Below are 21,058 nucleotides of genomic sequence, written 5' to 3'. Positions count from 1 at the left end.
GTAGGACGTTGCTGTAAGTATGCAGACACGGGACATCAACTATTAATACATGGTGTCGAAACTGGATGCATTGTTATATAGTTTGGTCAACAATTATTGGGTAAATGTACCAGTATATAAAATTATATTTATGTTCAATTATAAATCATTTTGAACGATTTTAGCGTGTAAGATTGTGATTTATCAAACGTGTCGGGAACATAGATTGTTTTAAATCTCATAACTGGCTTTGAAAATACATAGAATCAGTACCCAGTGTCACAACAATGACTGCGATCAATCGATATCCACTGTGTATTGCTCAGTGATATTTCTACCTGCTGAACAATCATACCAGACATCAGCACACCTGTATGAACCCCCTTATAGACACAGGTACACGTATGGAGAAATACACAATTACTAACAACATGGCTTGTCCATTCACCCACGACCAAATCGGATCTAAAAAGTAAAAACATGGTCTAACCCGGAAGATCGCTTGGAACTTGTAGCGCCATTTTGCCTTGGAACTTAGAAGCAGACGACAGAGTAAATAAATATGGCGGGTAATGATAGCATAGACAATTCCACGGAGTACTGTTTGTTGTTTCCACGGACGCCACATTATTGTGTAAGTATAAATCGTTCATGTGTATGTGGGTATGTATGTGTGTAATGTTATACTTACTACTCATTGTCGACTCGTGTTTAGGGTTTTACCGGGTGTGTTACTTATAAACGTGTATTTATATTTATCGATATTACTATTGACTCTACACGGTATGTCTACAAACGGTCTAGGAAGCTGGGAATCAAATCGGTTCAATCTGCCTCCTTTCTTAGATTGATTTAGATACAACGATGTAGATACGAAGATATACAGTTAAGTTTAGAGTTTCAATGATTGGTGATATGATGCAGAAACAGGAAGATATACCTACCCATACAGATGATAGATACATGTTAATGCTTGCTTCTATAGCCGCCAATACGGCCCTTTATTTATATGATGTGATGTCATCTGTTGATGTTGAGTATTCTATCATTATAGGTCTTTATTCTGAACCCTTTACTTCAAATTATAATTGTGTTGTAAAGCATGATACCAATAATAATAATAACATTTATATTTCTGACGTCTTGATACTCGTACAAACATAAGAAATGTAAATAGGAATCCAGAATAATGAAGAGAAATGTCCCAGACACTGAAAACCTTCATGTCTTACTAGCAAAATGATGTAATAAATTATTTCATGTTCGATAAAACCAGACTCTCTGTATCATGTGTGATAAAACCAGACTCTCTGTATCATGTGTGATAAAACCAGACTCTCTGTATCATGTGTGATAAAACCAGACTCTCTGTATCATGTGTGATAACACCAGACTCTCTGTATCATGTGTGATAACACCAGACTCTCTGTATCATGTGTGATAAAACCAGACTCTCTGTATCATGTGTGATAAAACCAGACTATCTCTGTATCATGTGTGATAAAACCAGACTCTCTGTATCATGTGTGATAAAACCAGACTCTCTGTATCATGTGTGATAAAACCAGACTCTCTGTATCATGTGTGATAAAACCAGACTATCTCTGTATCATGTGTGATAAAACCAGACTCTCTGTATCATGTTCGATAACACCAGACTCTCTGTATCATGTTCGATAACACCAGACTATCTCTGTATCATGTGTGATAAAACCAGACTCTCTCTGTATCATGTTCCATAAAACCAGACTCTCTGTATTATGTTCGATAACACCAGACTATCTCTGTATCATGTGTGATAAAACCAGACTCTCTCTGTATCATGTTCGATAAAACCAGACTCTCTGTATCATGTTCGATAACACCAGACTCTCTGTATCATGTTCGATAACACCAGACTATCTCTGTATCATGTGTGATAACACCAGACTATCTCTGTATCATGTTCGATAACACCAGACTCTCTGTATCATATTCGATAACACCAGACTCTCTGTATCATGTGTGATAACACCAGACTCTCTGTATCATGTTCGATAACACCAGACTCTCTGTATCATGTTCGATAACACCAGACTATCTCTGTATCATGTTCAATAACACCAGACTCTCTCTGTGTCATGTTTGATAACACCAGACTCTCTGTATCATGTTCGATAAAACCAGACTCTCTGTATCATGTTCGATAACACCAGACTCTCTGTATCATGTTCGATAACACCAGACTCTCTGTATCATGTTCGATAACACCAGACTCTCTGTATCATGTTCGATAACATCAGACTCTCTGTATCATGTTCGATAACACCAGACTCTCTGTATCATGTTCGATAACACCAGACTCTCTGTATCATGTTCGATAACACCAGACTCTCTGTATCATGTTCGATAACACCAGACTATCTCTGTATCATGTGTGATAACACCAGACTATCTCTGTATCATGTTCGATAACACCAGACTCTCTGTATCATATTCGATAACACCAGACTCTCTGTATCATGTGTGATAACACCAGACTCTCTGTATCATGTTCGATAACACCAGACTCTCTGTATCATGTTCGATAACACCAGACTATCTCTGTATCATGTTCAATAACACCAGACTCTCTCTGTGTCATGTTTGATAACACCAGACTATCTCTGTATCATGTTGTATAACACCAGACTATCTGTATCATGTTCGATAACACCAGACTCTCTGTATCATGTTCGATAACACCAGACTCTCTCTGTATCATGTTTGATAACACCAGACTCTCTGTATCATGTTCGATAACACCAGACTCTCTGTATCATGTTTGATAACACCAGACTCTCTGTATCATGTTATATAACACCAGACTCTCTGTATCATGTTATATTACACCAGACTCTCTGTATCATGTGTGATAACACCAGACTCTCTGTATCATGTTCGATAACACCAGATTATCTCTGTATCATGTTCGATAACACCAGACTCTCTGTATCATGTTCGATAAAACCAGACTATCTCTGTATCATGTTCGATAACACCAGACTCTCTCTGTATCATGTTCGATAACACCAGACTATCTCTGTATCATGTTCAATAACACCAGACTCTCTCTGTGTCATGTTTGATAACACCAGACTATCTCTGTATCATGTTGTATAACACCAGACTATCTGTATCATGTTCGATAACACCAGACTCTCTGTATCATGTTCGATAACACCAGACTCTCTCTGTATCATGTTTGATAACACCAGACTCTCTGTTTCATGTTCGATAACACCAGACTCTCTGTATCATGTTTGATAACACCAGACTATCTCTGTATCATGTTCGATAACATCAGACTCTCTGTATCATGTTCGATAACACCAGACTCTCTCTGTATCATGTTCGATAACACCAGACTCTCTGTATCATGTTCGATAACACCAGACTATCTCTGTATCATGTTTGATAACACCAGACTCTCTGTATCATGTTCGATAACACCAGACTATCTCTGTATCATGTTCGATAACACCAGACTCTCTGTATCATGTTCGATAACACCAGACTATCTCTGTATCATGTTTGATAACACCAGACTATCTCTGTATCATGTTCGATAACACTAGACTCTCTGTATCATGTTCGATAACACCAGACTCTCTGTATCATGTTCGATAACACCAGACTATCTCTGTATCATGTTTGATAACACCAGACTATCTCTGTATCATGTTCGATAACACTAGACTCTCTGTATCATGTTCGATAACACCTGACTCTCTGTATCATGCTCGATAACATCAGACTATCTGTATCATGTTCGATAACACCAGACTATCTCTGTATCATGTTCGATAACACTAGACTCTCTGTATCATGTTCGATAACACCAGACTCTCTGTATCATGTTCGATAACACCAGACTATCTCTGTATCATGTTTGATAACATCAGACTCTCTGTATCATGTTCGATAACACCAGACTATCTCTGTATCATGTTCGATAACATCAGGCTCTCTGTATCATGTTCGATAACACCAGACTCTCTATATCATGTTTGATAACACCAGACTCTCTGTATCATGTTCGATAACACCAGACTATCTCTGTATCATGTTCGATAACACCAGACTCTCTCTGTATCATGTTTGATAACACCAGACTATCTCTGTATCATGTTTGATAACACCAGACTCTCTCTGTATCATGTTTGATAACACCAGACTATCTCTGTATCATGTTCGATAACACCAGACTCTCTCTGTATCATGTTCGATAACACCAGACTCTCTCTGTATCATGTTCGATAACATCAGACTCTCTGTATCATGTTCGATAACACCAGACTCTCTCTGTATCATGTTCGATAACACCAGTCTCTCTGTATCATGTTCGATAACACCAGACTATCTCTGTATCATGTTTGATAACACCAGACTCTCTGTATCATGTTCGATAACACCAGACTATCTCTGTATCATGTTCGATAACACCAGACTCTCTGTATCATGTTCGATAACACCAGACTATCTCTGTATCATGTTTGATAACACCAGACTATCTCTGTATCATGTTCGATAACACTAGACTCTCTGTATCATGTTCGATAACACCAGACTCTCTGTATCATGTTCGATAACACCAGACTATCTCTGTATCATGTTTGATAACACCAGACTATCTCTGTATCATGTTCGATAACACTAGACTCTCTGTATCATGTTCGATAACACCAGACTCTCTGTATCATGTTCGATAACATCAGACTATCTGTATCATGTTCGATAACACCAGACTATCTCTGTATCATGTTCGATAACACTAGACTCTCTGTATCATGTTCGATAACACCAGACTCTCTGTATCATGTTCGATAACACCAGACTATCTCTGTATCATGTTTGATAACATCAGACTCTCTGTATCATGTTCGATAACACCAGACTATCTCTGTATCATGTTCGATAACATCAGGCTCTCTGTATCATGTTCGATAACACCAGACTCTCTGTATCATGTTTGATAACACCAGACTCTCTGTATCATGTTCGATAACACCAGACTATCTCTGTATCATGTTCGATAACACCAGACTCTCTCTGTATCATGTTTGATAACACCAGACTATCTCTGTATCATGTTTGATAACACCAGACTATCTCTGTATCATGTTCGATAACACCAGACTCTCTGTATCATGTTCGATAAAACCAGACTCTCTGTATCATGTTCGATAACACTAGACTCTCTGTATCATGTTCGATAATACCAGACTCTCTGTATCATGTTTGATAACACCAGACTATCTCTGTATCATGTTTGATAACACCAGACTCTCTCTGTATCATGTTTGATAACACCAGACTATCTCTGTATCATGTTCGATAACACCAGACTCTCTCTGTATCATGTTCGATAACACCAGACTCTCTGTATCATGTTTGATAACATCAGACTCTCTGTATCATGTTCGATAACATCAGACTCTCTGTATCATGTTCGATAACACCAGACTCTCTCTGTATCATGTTCGATAACACCAGTCTCTCTGTATCATGTTCGATAACACCAGACTATCTCTGTATCATGTTCGATAACACCAGACTCTCTGTATCATGTTCGATAACACCAGACTATCTCTGTATCATGTTTGATAACACCAGACTCTCTGTATCATGTTCGATAACACCAGACTATCTCTGTATCATGTTCGATAACACCAGACTCTCTGTATCATGTTCGATAACACCAGACTCTCTGTATCATGTTCGATAACATCAGACTATCTGTATCATGTTCGATAACACCAGACTATCTCTGTATCATGTTCGATAACACCAGACTATCTGTATCATGTTCGATAACACCAGACTATCTCTGTATCATGTTCGATAACACCAGACTCTCTGTATCATGTTCGATAACACTAGACTCTCTGTATCATGTTCGATAACACCAGACTCTCTGTATCATGTTCGATAACACCAGACTCTCTGTATCATGTTCGATAACACCAGACTATCTCTGTATCATGTTCGATAACACTAGACTCTCTGTATCATGTTCGATAACACCAGACTCTCTGTATCATGTTCGATAACACCAGACTATCTGTATCATGTTCGATAACACCAGACTATCTCTGTATCATGTTCGATAACACTAGACTCTCTGTATCATGTTCGATAACACCAGACTCTCTGTATCATGTTCGATAACACCAGACTATCTCTGTATCATGTTGATAACACCAGACTCTCTGTATCATGTTCGATAACACCAGACTATCTCTGTATCATGTTCGATAACACCAGACTCTCTGTATCATGTTCGATAACACCAGACTATCTCTGTATCATGTTTGATAACACCAGACTATCTCTGTATTATGTTCGATAACACTTGACTCTCTGTATCATGTTCGATAACACCAGACTCTCTGTATCATGTTCGATAACACCAGACTATCTCTGTATCATGTTTGATAACACCAGACTATCTCTGTATCATGTTCGATAACACTAGACTCTCTGTATCATGTTCGATAACACCAGACTCTCTGTATCATGTTCGATAACATCAGACTATCTGTATCATGTTCGATAACACCAGACTATCTCTGTATCATGTTCGATAACACTAGACTCTCTGTATCATGTTCGATAACACCAGACTCTCTGTATCATGTTCGATAACACCAGACTATCTCTGTATCATGTTCGATAACACTAGACTCTCTGTATCATGTTCGATAACACCAGACTCTCTGTATCATGTTCGATAACACCAGACTATCTCTGTATCATGTTTGATAACACCAGACTATCTCTGTATCATGTTCGATAACACTAGACTCTCTGTATCATGTTCGATAACACCAGACTCTCTGTATCATGTTCGATAACATCAGACTATCTGTATCATGTTCGATAACACCAGACTATCTCTGTATCATGTTCGATAACACTAGACTCTCTGTATCATGTTCGATAACACCAGACTCTCTGTATCATGTTCGATAACACCAGACTATCTCTGTATCATGTTTGATAACATCAGACTCTCTGTATCATGTTCGATAACACCAGACTATCTCTGTATCATGTTCGATAACATCAGGCTCTCTGTATCATGTTCGATAACACCAGACTCTCTGTATCATGTTTGATAACACCAGACTCTCTGTATCATGTTCGATAACATCGGACTCTCTGTATCATGTTCGATAACACCAGACTCTCTCTGTATCATGTTATATAACACCAGACTATCTCTGTATCATGTTCGATAACACCAGACTCTCTCTGTATCATGTTTGATAACACCAGACTATCTCTGTATCATGTTTGATAACACCAGACTATCTCTGTATCATGTTGGATAACACCAGACTCTCTCTGTATCATGTTTGATAACACCAGACTCTCTCTGTATCATGTTTGATAACACCAGACTATCTCTGTATCATGTTCGATAACACCAGACTCTCTCTGTATCATGTTCGATAACACCAGACTCTCTGTATCATGTTTGATAACATCAGACTCTCTGTATCATGTTCGATAACACCAGACTATCTCTGTATCATGTTCGATAACATCAGACTCTCTGTATCATGTTCGATAACACCAGACTCTCTCTGTATCATGTTCGATAACATCAGTCTCTCTGTATCATGTTCGATAACACCAGACTATCTCTGTATCATGTTTGATAACACCAGACTCTCTGTATCATGTTCGATAACACCAGACTATCTCTGTATCATGTTCGATAACACCAGACTCTCTGTATCATGTTCGATAACACCAGACTATCTCTGTATCATGTTTGATAACACCAGACTATCTCTGTATCATGTTCGATAACACTTGACTCTCTGTATCATGTTCGATAACACCAGACTCTCTGTATCATGTTCGATAACACCAGACTATCTCTGTATCATGTTTGATAACACCAGACTATCTCTGTATCATGTTCGATAACACTAGACTATCTGTATCATGTTCGATAACACCAGACTCTCTGTATCATGTTCGATAACATCAGACTATCTGTATCATGTTCGATAACACCAGACTATCTCTGTATCATGTTCGATAACACTAGACTCTCTGTATCATGTTTGATAACACCAGACTCTCTGTATCATGTTCGATAACACCAGACTATCTCTGTATCATGTTTGATAACATCAGACTCTCTGTATCATGTTCGATAACACCAGACTATCTCTGTATCATGTTCGATAACATCAGACTCTCTGTATCATGTTCGATAACACCAGACTCTCTGTATCATGTTTGATAACACCAGACTCTCTGTATCATGTTCGATAACACCAGACTATCTCTGTATCATGTTCGATAACACCAGACTCTCTGTATCATGTTCGATAACACCAGACTCTCTGTATCATGTTCGATAACACCAGACTCTCTGTATCATGTTCGATAACACCAGACTATCTCTGTATCATGTTCGATAACACCAGACTATCTCTGTATCATGTTTGATAACACCAGACTATCTCTGTATCATGTTTGATAAAACCAGTCTCTCTCTGTATCATGTTCGATAACACCAGACTCTCTAAATCATGTTATATAACACCAAAATCTCTCTGTATCATGTTCGATAACACCAGACTATCTCTGTATCATGTTCGATAACACCAGACTCTCTGTATCATGTTTGATAACATCAGACTCTCTGTATTATTTTTGATAACACCAGACTCTCTAATCATTTGTTCTATTGTATTGAGCAATGTACACAGCATTTTCCATTCCATGCTTTATATAACGGTTAATATATTTGTTACTAGGACATACTGATCTACACTAGAGGTATTTCTGGAGGTCTGTCCCTCCTGGGAAGGTAAGCGAACACTTCCGTAAACAATGACAGCATATTTCCGCTATCTTGTTATTTAAACTCATATTACCGTAACAAGACCATGATGATTTGTTGCGACAACTACTGGAAAAAAACCCATAAATCTATAAATAACTTTTATATCTAAAATTGATTAAGTGTCGTTAGTAATGACACAACTTTTACAAAAATCCTTTTAAAAAAATGACACCACTGTTCAGCTGCCAAGCCACGCATAATGATTTCCATCTTATTTCCATTGATGATAGTATTAAATCTGAGCAGTTATTTCCGTTAACAGGTGATACTGTTTATTTATTTATTGAACTTTTTACGTCCATTTTTACTAAGGCATCCTTGTGTTTATACATTACAGTTCCCTTGTTCTCTCTATAACATGGCTGTTCCGGAAGTACGCAGCGTTTGTACAGGTAAAGTAACAAAGTTAGTCATCTAAAAATGTTTTCTACAACTACACTGCTGAATTACATCCGCATAACTAAAACTTATTTATTAAGTGATATATGAACCTAAAATTAGACGGCTGGTTGCAAGGTTACCATTTCAAATAAAATATGCATATAACATTATTGTATTATAACTAAATAAAGATTTATTTTCCTGTATTGCATCCGCATAACTATAAACCTATTATAAAGTGGTATATGAACCTAAAATTAGACGGCTGGTTGCTAGGTTACCATTTCAAATAAAAAAATATGCATATAACATTATTATCATAACTAAATAACGATTTATTTTCCAGTATTGAGATAAGTTTATTCATTTTTTATTTGTTTCAGAGGATGATCATTTATCTGAGCATTTCTGCTTTCTTCCACGCCATTTCGTTCATGATGGTAATCAATGCCTAATTTATATAATATCAATCTATACATATTATTACGACAACTGAATTGTTTCTTCACGTTTTGTCCCGCTATCAATTATCTTTCTTACAAAGACGAAATAACTGTATAATGTCTTGTATTCAGTATGACATTTACTCCTTTACTATATGAAAACTTAAATATGTAATCAAATGTTGTATCATTGACATTTATTTTTAAGAATTTTTAAGAAAAACAAATTAAACCTAGTACATAATTAGCAATATTTTTATTATAATCTTAATAAGATCTACGGATTTTGCTATGTATTTGAACAGGGAGGTGTTTATCCCTTGGGATCTGCCTGTGTGTTTAAAGGTTTCTGGGTTACGTATTTCCGTAAGTATGCATAGACACATTGATCTCCGTGTTAATCACACCAGCATGTCAACAGAACATGTATTATTACGTATCTGACATAAGATCAAAATACATTAGCTCCTGAACATTCTTTATGTTAATTAAAGAGACACTCACGTCGTCTGATTTTTAACCTGCCAGCAATGTCAATATCATGAGCGGATATCATCGTTGAACTCACTTTAGTTATACAAGTGAATTAAAAACATATCTTGGACACACATCCTGGCATATTTTGACACTTCTATGCATATTAAAGAAATTGACGGGTCATATCAGTATGAAACGGCTGTATCTATTACTAAAATAATAATAGGCGTTCTTCATTTGAGTAGTTTTTGTACAGCCCTGAGGGTTTAGATTACACTGATGAAATATGATTGACAAACTAGAGAAAATTACATATACTAGTAGTTAAAAGGGATATATGAGCATATGGACATCAGTGAACTTAAGGCAAACTCCCTTATGAGTAAAACGCTTTAGACTCAGGCAAGCATAAAGTGACTCAAGTACATCTTGTTACTAAAACGTTCCCATGCTTTACCAACATCTTCAATCAACTTTGTGATTCGTATAAATCAATTTTGATACAAAAGAAATGCATTTGGTACATCTGATAGCATTAGCCGTGTTAAAGAATTTGTATCTGTCACTGAATCGCTGCAATTATTATTCCGTGGCGTTATCATCCGTCCCTCGTTTCAGACTGGGCGGTATTATTATGGGACGTACACATCACATGTAATCTCTATAGAAACGTCGTCAAGATGGAATCACTGGAGAAGTTTGAAAAGTGAGTAAATAAGTACAATCTCAAGCGTCACCTTAGTAGAGACTTAGTGTGTTGATTTTCTCAAAATGGCCATTTCGGTATGTTTATCTTAATATTGTGTTATGCATATTTTTGTTCATTAAGACTTATATTAGATATTCCTAAAGATCCGATTTCCTACTTTCTGTTTCCCTATAGAATATTCTGTCTAAACTGTTGGGGAATACCGTTGGTGATTGCCATCGTTCCTCTCGCAGCTGGGAGGTACGGACCTGCGGGGGCTTGGTGGTAGGTATTATAGTGTTTCCCTGACTACTGAGTTTTGGTTTGGTATTTTCGGTTTTATATTCCATACTATTATCGGTCTTTCCTCTGCCTCATTAATATTAATTGATATATTGTATCCAAGTTCGGACTTAATAAGTCTCCTGATTTAATATGACATTTCTGCAATATATATTGACATGGAGTATTAACACTTTATCAAGGCGTTGCACAATATATCAAAAAAATCTTTCGAGTCAGTTCTTTTCCGCAATCTATTGGCGGAGTGTTATTAAATGCCAGACTTAAGAAGTTATTTTCCGCGATCTGTTGGTGGAATGTTTTAAAGTGCCACGTAATGGTTTTGCCAAAATTTGAGGATTTTTCGAAAAAAAAACAAATATTTTATTTTCTAAAAGAATCTTAAAGAGTGAGTTTTCGGAAAATTTTAATTGTGAATTGCATTGATTAGACTGCTATGTAACCGCTTTATTATGTTTGTCTAGTAAATCTTGTCACGTTTTGATATAACCACCTACATTTACCTGGCAGGTGTCGTCGTTACAGCATAAGACGCCTAGCTTTCTGAAACTCACGGCAATTGTATTTCTTCAATAGCAACATTATAAAAAAATCTTTATTTTGTTAATATTTTCTCTCTCAGGTTTGGAATTAAATATAAAGTTTGGGTTACTAGTTGGTATTTTTGGTTTATAACTTATCTAATAATTAATTTCTGAGACATTTTATTTTATTTTGAAAGATAAAGTTTAAATGCTGTTTCTTAATTGGTCAGTGCATTGTTTATTTACAGTTGGATTGTTGACGAGTGGGATTTGGTGAGACTTTTCATGTAAGTATGTTATCTCCGTTGATAGATAACAATACTCGTCTGTATACAACATATTTGGTGCAGGCTTTACCGAAATCCTAAGGCTTAAATAATAAAGCAATACTGCGACACCTCCCCCGAAAAAAAACGTGATTATACCAAAAAGGTTGAAGGAAAAACGATGCATTTTAAAAGTATGCTATGGAATGAACAGTCATTTTCTCATTAAATTTGTTTCCTTTCTTGCCTCTAAAAAGAGAGAACCCAGATGAAGATGATTACCTTCAAGGTTTAATGAATAACGTGATAAACTGATTTTTTCAGTATAGATGGTCACCTGATGTAGATGATATAACAGTAGTCTGCATTCCCTTACATCATTTCCTATTACAATTTTCATGTTAGCTTCTGTAGCTTTGACTGTAATGTAAGTAATACCACAATGGGATGTGAAATTATCTATTTTAATTGAAATCATTAAATATTGTTGATACCGCATGTGAAGTCATTTAACATTTCAAACTTAGTGTTGATATTCTCTCTTTGTCTGTAGGTGGTACATCCCGCTCTTTCTCGGGATATTCTTCATGATCACCGTCTACCTGTTTATAGTCATCACATTGAACAGGAAGGTAGGCAACTTACAAACGTAATGTGTGGTTTTCTTCTTGACAGTAAAATATAAAGTTTTTAATAAAGCCAACAACTACACGTTAGTATTTATCAGTGGTATTCATATTAACTAGTTATTCTAGAAATTTAATCGCTAAATGGCACTATTAATTTCTCTCTCAACCAATGTTGTGAAAAAGTCACCAAACCAAAATCTATGTATAATTTTACCAGTAAATATAAACAAATTTAACCACTCTATTCAACAGGCTTCCACGTGGCATGGAACCTATGACCCGGATGTCGAACAGAAGAAGGCACGGATGCGTAACGATATAACCGCCTTACGTTTCTATCCTTTGGTGTTCTTACTCATCAATATAATCCCACTGATAAACAGGTAATCCAATGTCTAGGTACTTTTATGAGCAACATCTCTATATATAGGACACAAACAATTCTCCTTGTAATATTCTTATTGTGTAGGCTGACGCCAATCGTATGTTGTACATTTGATAATTGTTTACAGTTCCGGTTATTACCGTTACCATGGATATTCCCCTGTATAGTTATCGGTTGGGTATTTATGGGACAGGTTTCATTTGAATATTGGTAGTGCAATGCAGTCCATAACCAAATGGTTTTTCTCAAACACTATTAATCCAGCAAAAAAGTTAGATATAGTTACTTAAGTTACATGTACCTATAGAAAAAAAATATCAGTTCAAACCTAAACAACGGCAGTATACTTAACTGAAATGATTTAAAATCAATGTATATTTTAATTCTAAGACATATACGTACCTGTGGACAAGTAAGTCATTGAATTAAATACAGACATACCTATATACAAAAAGTATTGATACCACAGAGGTGATGGCAGAAACTCGAGATAAGTGCGATAGCCTCTTAATTTGATTAAAAACCCATAAAAATTCGAGACATATTTTTTTGCAATAACATCTATCATCATAGATATTTAAAATTATTAACAAATATTTGTGTGTGTGATGAAAAGTGTATTTTCTATTCATATAGGAATAATACTGACAAAAGTTTGCTTTTAACATTGTACCAGTGTAGATAAGGACGAACAAGTTAATAGTATTTCAAAATATGAATTCACCTATGGATACAGCATAAGTCGTGAAACCAATTTGATTCAGAAATTTAAATAGAGTCTAAATATTCAGACCTTTTGCATCACTGACGAGTCTTTGGAATACGAAACAGCTGTATGATGTCCCTAACATCACTGTTGAGTCCTTGAAATACGAAACAGCTGTCGTGTATAATTCAGTTTACTTCAGTTTGGCTCTACTGTATGTTACTCTAAGATTGTATTGAAAGTTACTGGTATCTCGTGTGTACAGTCTGAAATATTGGTGTCCAGGGTATCATATTTGTATCATTATTCATCAAGTTTTTATCTTTATTATAATATGTACTACATATTTACGTTTCTGCATCAGGATACAAAATGTTACACAGGAGGGCAAGCCTGTATTCGGACTGATCCTCGGACAGTGTATTACAGCCCCTCTACAAGGTAATTACATTGGACCCACTAAGAGTAAATAATTCAATGAATTAAAAAAAAACCAATTCTATGCAAATTGTAAATTGTTATTACATGTTCATTATATGTTTATCTACAAAAAAAGCTTTAAAATTAAAGGATTTCTTATCCAAATGCCCGGATAACTGCAGTTTCATGTTAATCCATACATACGAAGGGAGTTAACTCTTACAAATCAAGTCTTTTAAGAACAGCATAACAAAATTTTATGTAAGATTCCAAACAGTGCCGTTGTCGCCTATGTAATGATTATTTTGAAAATATGGCTTAACCCTATTAATTTTACCCAGATTTGTATGACGGGTGTCATCGTGACCCAGATTTGTATGTCGGGTTTCGTCGTGACCCAGATTTGTATGACAGGTGACGTCATATCAGCAGAAGACGTTTTCTCTTCGGAACACCTGGTCTTGTTTTTCAAAAGCGTTTTACTTTTGTTCATATTTTGCCCTCGATTTATCAATTTTGAGTTAATTACGGTTTTGTTATAAGTATCTGTTATTTCTTGTTCTTGATGTTTTGAGCAAATATAACTTCTTCATTCTGGAATGTGTGCTCTATCTGAACGGAACATGTCAGCATTCGTCTACACGTGGTAAATTTAATTTAGACAAAACCTTTAGTCGTTTTTTATGTGTATTTACCTCTCCTGAACAGGTATTTGTTCTTACACGAAAACGTGACTACCTTCTCGAAATTAGAAGTCTAGTAAACATTCCGAATACTTCTAATTCATTCATCGTAAGAATTCATTAATTATATATGACATATGTGTTTAACAGAAAAAAGTAAACTTAGTTCCCTGTTAATGTTTTGTTTTATCAACTACCTTATTTCAAACAATTGCATCAATGAACTTATTTTGTTGATAAATATAATGGTATACATTTCATTTCAGGTGCATTGAATGCAATGATATTTGGTGCTGACAAAGATACAATGAGCCAACTCACATGGCCCAGTATAAAGGTGATTATTGAGTCAATTAACCTGGTTAAGTACCAATATATGATGCATCAGATGTTCTTTTCCCCACAAGTCCTTTCCTGCAACAAACGAAGTATATAAAGGATACATGTACTGTTGTAATAAAGCCCATGCGTACCTTAACTAGTGCAACTTTTAAGTACTACAAATGTAAAAGAGTTAAATCTGTTGAGTAAGTTTGTTTACGCTGCTAATAATTTGAGGAAATCTTTAAAGAGGCATGCCTTCGTTCGAACTCAAGATGTGAGTTGTTATACAGTAACTTATAAGATTTATAAATAAAAGAAGTTTACACTCATATTTATGACTAACTGTAATGTAATGCTGTTGTCCATTTCCCATTAATAATTATAGTGATTTCTGCTGTGACAGATTGCAATCTAATTATTAGACTTGTAATTTCCGTTCCTCTACGATACACTGCAATACAATATCTAACAACTCCCCGTGGCAGGTCATCTCGGCATGATCCTTGAGCTTCAAATATAAGCAAATGCAAACTGGTCAATGACGTCATCAGTCAGCCAATGACAAACGGTCTACTATACGAGCCTTCTCTTGAGTCTCCTTAGCATTTACGACCCAATTCAGCGCTAGATTTGAAATACGCAAAATTTCACAAACATTATTGGTAGATCATCTTCATGGCTACAGTAATAAAAAAGTTGATAATCCTCTAGACGTTACACTGAAAGAAGAACAGAAAACGATTATACATTGTCTAAGACGGACTGTGTTGCCAACTGGATTTCGAAAATCGTCACCGTACACGTTATTCTCTGTTAAGCTATTGGTTTCCCACGACACTGTTGCCTTCCCTGTCTCTCTTTCTCGTACGGGTAAGGAAAAAACACACAGGCAACACACATTTCTAAAACTATAAATTCGAGGTATTCTCGGTGAGATGGAGTGGACGAAGCCATATTGTTTACCGTCGCTATCGACCATCGGAATACCTCGGGAACGTTACGTAAATATTTATACTTCCGAAGAGTGAAATCACACCGAAAATTTCATTCAATCGCGCTGATTGGCTGTGCTCAAAGGTCACACTTAGATGACATCCTACGGGATGTTGTTAGATCTTGTATTGCAGTGTATAGTAGAGGAGCAGAAATTACAAGTCTAATTTTAATTATATTATTTTTTAGCGTGTATATCAGTTATATCTACTCCCATTACAGATTGCCTTCCAATCAAGATTTAAGAGGAAAGCACTAATTCGGGAATATGTGATAGAAGAGGAAATAACTGTCTCATCACCAGGTGGCAGCACCAACAACGCCATAGAGGTCGTCATGGATACTCATATATAGCGTCATGGCCATGTTAACGGTTTTTGTTTTTGTTTTAAGTACAAAAGTATTATAGACAGTATCGATTGATATTCAAACAAACTACACGTGTATGTCATCGGGTATACGTGTTCTTCTTTCTCTTTGCAGTTCATAGAAAGAATCAACTTAGCAGTTTTTAAAACGCAGAACCGCACTCTGGCATTATCGAAAAAGTCGTATTACTTTGCAATGGACCATCAGAACACTTTAAAGGTGGTGATAAACATATGGCATTATTAGAATAACCAAACAGCCACCAATTTACGAGTGTGCCATATCGGTATGTTTTTACATGAAAATCACGGGAAGTTTTCCCCTAATGTTTTTTTTTTTCCAATTACACTGATATATAAATGTATTGTGCTAGGGACACAGAAATGAATAGCATAATGTGAATTAAGTCAGATATAGAATGTCGCTAGCTAGCTGTTTCATCCTTCGAGGGATCATCAGTGATGCTTACGTCAAAAATTGGCAATCCAGCAGGGAAGTCAGGACAAATGGATTTAGACCAGTGTTGTAGTGTAATGAAATTATAGGGGTGCGAGAGTACGTATTGATCCTATTTTATATTTAATGGCATTACAAAGACAATACTCGCAGATAATACATGCATGATATTATGTTCAGAAAATACAGGTTCTTTCATCGAAACCATTAGTTGATCGAGGGTCTGCGACAATTGTTTTGTATTGAAACTTTTCCTTATATATTTTTTATATATTAGTATTTAGACTTATATCATCCCACTGCAATGCATTGATAATGCAATATGTTTTGTGAGAACATATCTCCGTTTGGACACGTGACCACTATTATCACATTTTACCAATGAGATATCGAAAATAATTCATTCTATAAAAGTTGTTTTTTCACTAGTGAAACTATCACTTTTTTATTTGACCAATCAGAAAACTGCTTACAAACGACACTGGGGGAAATTGAAAGCTTACTCGGTATATTTTGTTATAAAAATGTGATAAACAGTATGTCTACCAGTATCTTCGGTAATACCAAATATATTACACTCGTGTGGCTAATATCTTGATAAATAACCAAACATCAGCCCCATTCGTGAAACATATTGGTATAACTGAAGACACAGTTATATATCCTCTATGGCATTCTGATCTATCAGAGTTTCTTCCCTTCGTTTCATTCTGATTTATCAGAGATTCTTCCCTTCGTTTCATTCTGATCTATCAGAGTGACTTTCCTTCGTTTCACTTAAAACTGTTTTTTCATAGTTACAATGCTTCAAAAGCTGACATTTTTCAATGCGCATAATGTGTTTCACAGTGTTTAGCTACAAAATGACACAATGCTATTGTTATAAACTACAAAGATAACTTGACTCCCACCTCAAGTATACATATTTATATATTGTAATATTATACACGTTATAACTATAATGTGCCTTGTATGAGTGTGCATGTTTGAACGTAATTGATGTTTATCGTAAATGGTGGTGTGGTCCTATGACACGGATTTGTATTACAGACAAAGGGACACTATAAGCGTGTTAGTAATATCATTGCGTGTGATGTGTAATATGTAATGTGTAATGTGAGCGCCAACAATGATGAGCCTGTTATAAGTGAACGCATTTAAACGTTCAACTGTGTTAACATTTACCTGTGTTAGTACATAGCGTGTGAACATTTACCTGTATTAGTACATATGTAGTGTGTGAACATTTACCTGTGTTAGTAGTAAGTGAATATTTACACGAGTTAGCATTGTGTGGATATTTACACGTGTTAGCAGTGTGTGAATATTTACACGTGCTAGTAGTAAGTGAAATTTACATGTTAGTAGTTTGTGAACGTTTACACGTATTAATAGTGTGTGAATATTTTCACGTGTTAGTAGTTTGTGAACATTAACACGTGCTATTAACCTTCAGACATGATGTTAATGAACACAAAACACAGTTGTGTCGTCCTTCTAGGACTCGTAAGTGATGTGAATGACATCTTACAGCTGTTTGGTTCTTCCAGGACTCGTCAATGATCAATATTAATGACATCATACAGCTGTTTCGTCCTCTTAGGACTCGTCATACAGTGATGCTAGGGACACACAGCTATTTCGCCCTACTAGGCCTCATCAGTGATGTTAATGACATCATACAGCTGTTTCGTCCTTTAAGGAATCGTCAGTGATGTTAAATACATCAAACAGCTGTTGCGTCCTTTTAGGAATCGTCAGTGATGTTAGTGATATCATACATCTGTTTCGCCCTTCTACGAATTATCATACAGTGATGCTAGGGACATTACAAAAATGTTTCGCCCTTCTAGGACTCATCAGTGATGCGATGGACATCACATAGCTGTTTCGTCCTTCTATGACCCGTCAGTGATGCTAGGAACATCATTCAGCTGTTTCGTCCTTCTAGGTATCGTCAGTGAGGTTTTGACATCACAGCTTTTTCGTCCTTCTAGGACTCGTCAGTGACACTAGGGACACCAGACAGCTGTTCCATCCTTCTATGACTCGTCAGTGATGCTAGGGACACCAGACAGCTGTTTCGTCCTTCTATTACTCGTCAGTGACATCACATGGCTGTGTCCACTCCATAAACTGTGATACTTTATTCTTTATATCTTCTGAAACAAAATATCACTCCATGGAGCAGACACTTTATCAATACATTACGATGTAACTAGATATCCATTACAATATTGTCAGAACAGGCTTAAGAGATATAAAACATTATATATATATGCAATTCAATTAAGCATTGAACTGTTTTTGTATGGTATTTATGATATATTTGAATGCCAGAGCTTTGCAAGCAAACAACGAAATGTGCGTGCGTTAGCACATTATGATTTGTTTACTTGCAAAGCTCTGGCATTCAAGTAGATCATAACTACCATACAAAAACAGTTCAACGCTTATATTTACATTCCTTTTACTGAAAAAAAAATTTAATGCTATGATTCATATTTAAAATTCATAATTCCCGCCTTACCGACAGTCAGCAGATTTTTGTCAGTCGTTGGAACAGCCAGAACATAGTTGCGTGCTTTTTGGCAAGCAAGATAGTACATGGAAAATTAAAAGAAAAAACTCAATTTTGTTAATCATTTTATTATCAACGTAATGCGCAAATGGCATATTTTTAATAACAAATTAATGTAGACAAAATAATTAGTCGTTAAACTGAATTATAAACAATGTTTATTGGATATTATAGTTTCGGTTTGTGTTGTAATAATACACTGATAAGAACGTACATAAATGCCAGAGCTCTCAAACAGACTATATAGTGACAATGCCAGACAAATGTAAATATCTAAATTTAAATTATGATTGTTATACAAGTATACATATATACACATATGAATGATGTATAAATAAACCACAACTTGAAATATAGCTTATATTTTAAGTTACCTTCTGCCGGTTTGATCAGTTCTTGCCAAACCCGATAAGGGGAAATTACTCCGTTATCCTTGTCACATATTTTTTTTTTATATAATTATGACAAACTCTTATTGTGTAACCTTTGTATTGTTGAATATGAACTATCCAAACTAATGATTATCATATAAAGAATATTCCCTTGATTCGCTTAATGAGTGTTAATGTCAGACATATGATATTCCATATCTCTGTAAGTAAAACAATTCCTACACCTATATGGGAAAATGTATCGGTAAGACAATTCCTACATCTGCGAAAATATTTATTAAAATATATTAGTTTAACGACAGTAGTCAATGCTAGTGAAACAATTCCTACACTTTTTTCCTCTCGCAGGAGGGCTTTCTCTCGTCATTCATCTTTCTCGACATTGATTTTACTTTCATGTATCATAATTTCATATTCTTTATATTGATATAAATATTGTCAATCACGATGGTATTCATTTCCGTGTTAAAAAAACCTTTAACAGTATTTCAATGAAACTGTATTATAAAAACAGTTCCTACTCCATCGAATCTTAATAGGAAACTGTATTACGGAAAAACATTTCCTAATCACGTGATTGAAAATTTGAAATGTATTACAGAAACCATTACTACACCTGCAATAGAAACAGGGAAATGTATTACGGAAACAGTTCCTACACTTGCGGGTATTAACAGGACAACTATCACGTGTTATTTTTTTTTATTTATTTTGTATCTCTCTGGACATCTTGTTCACGTGCGGTATTGAATGTGGGTGATTTCATCACTCATAAAAGCAATTGTTGAAGATCGCTTTAACACACAACACTATCGCTGCCCCTTAAGTATAAAACCAAGCTGAAATCCCCAATACTTTACAGAGGCTGGGAGTTGGGAGTGTGTTGATGTGTATTCTATAAGTCTTATTGTAATCCTTTACTGTGCCATCTCAATGTTATGGGCTGAACAACATGTTTTTAGACGAATCATTTTTACAATATATTTAAAGACGCTTCTTCATGGATAAATAATCTAAGATACAACCTTACAATTGTTGATAAATTCGTAAAATAATGTCGAATGACTTATAAAAGCGTTACACGACCATCTGTGTTGGATCCAGTGTGCCTGATCAGGGTTTCAGTGGAGTCGAATGGAAAAGCCTTCACATGCAGACTACATTATAAG

The 21,058-nt window shown here is 35.7% G+C and overlaps 1 protein-coding gene across 1 annotated transcript; it reads left to right on the top strand.

Annotated features, from left to right (window-relative positions):
* Positions 1–348: 348 nt before the first annotated feature.
* Positions 349–20,044, top strand: LOC117342517 (cyclic AMP receptor-like protein A). Its single transcript, XM_033904696.1, has 13 exons — positions 349–613; positions 8,781–8,833; positions 9,207–9,261; positions 9,634–9,690; positions 9,999–10,059; positions 10,789–10,876; positions 11,054–11,143; positions 11,934–11,972; positions 12,505–12,583; positions 12,833–12,963; positions 14,036–14,112; positions 15,041–15,111; positions 16,314–20,044. Exons 1-13 carry the CDS (start codon positions 542–544, stop codon positions 16,443–16,445), a joined length of 1,005 nt encoding a protein of 334 aa, XP_033760587.1. The 5' UTR covers positions 349–541; the 3' UTR covers positions 16,446–20,044.
* The last annotated feature ends 1,014 nt before the right edge of the window (positions 20,045–21,058 follow it).

Source organism: Pecten maximus, chromosome 14 (assembly GCF_902652985.1).
Source record: "Pecten maximus chromosome 14, xPecMax1.1, whole genome shotgun sequence".
Classification (NCBI taxonomy): domain Eukaryota; kingdom Metazoa; phylum Mollusca; class Bivalvia; order Pectinida; family Pectinidae; genus Pecten; species Pecten maximus.
The sequence above is the reverse complement of the archived record's forward strand: the minus strand, read 5'-3'. Positions and strand labels throughout refer to the sequence as shown.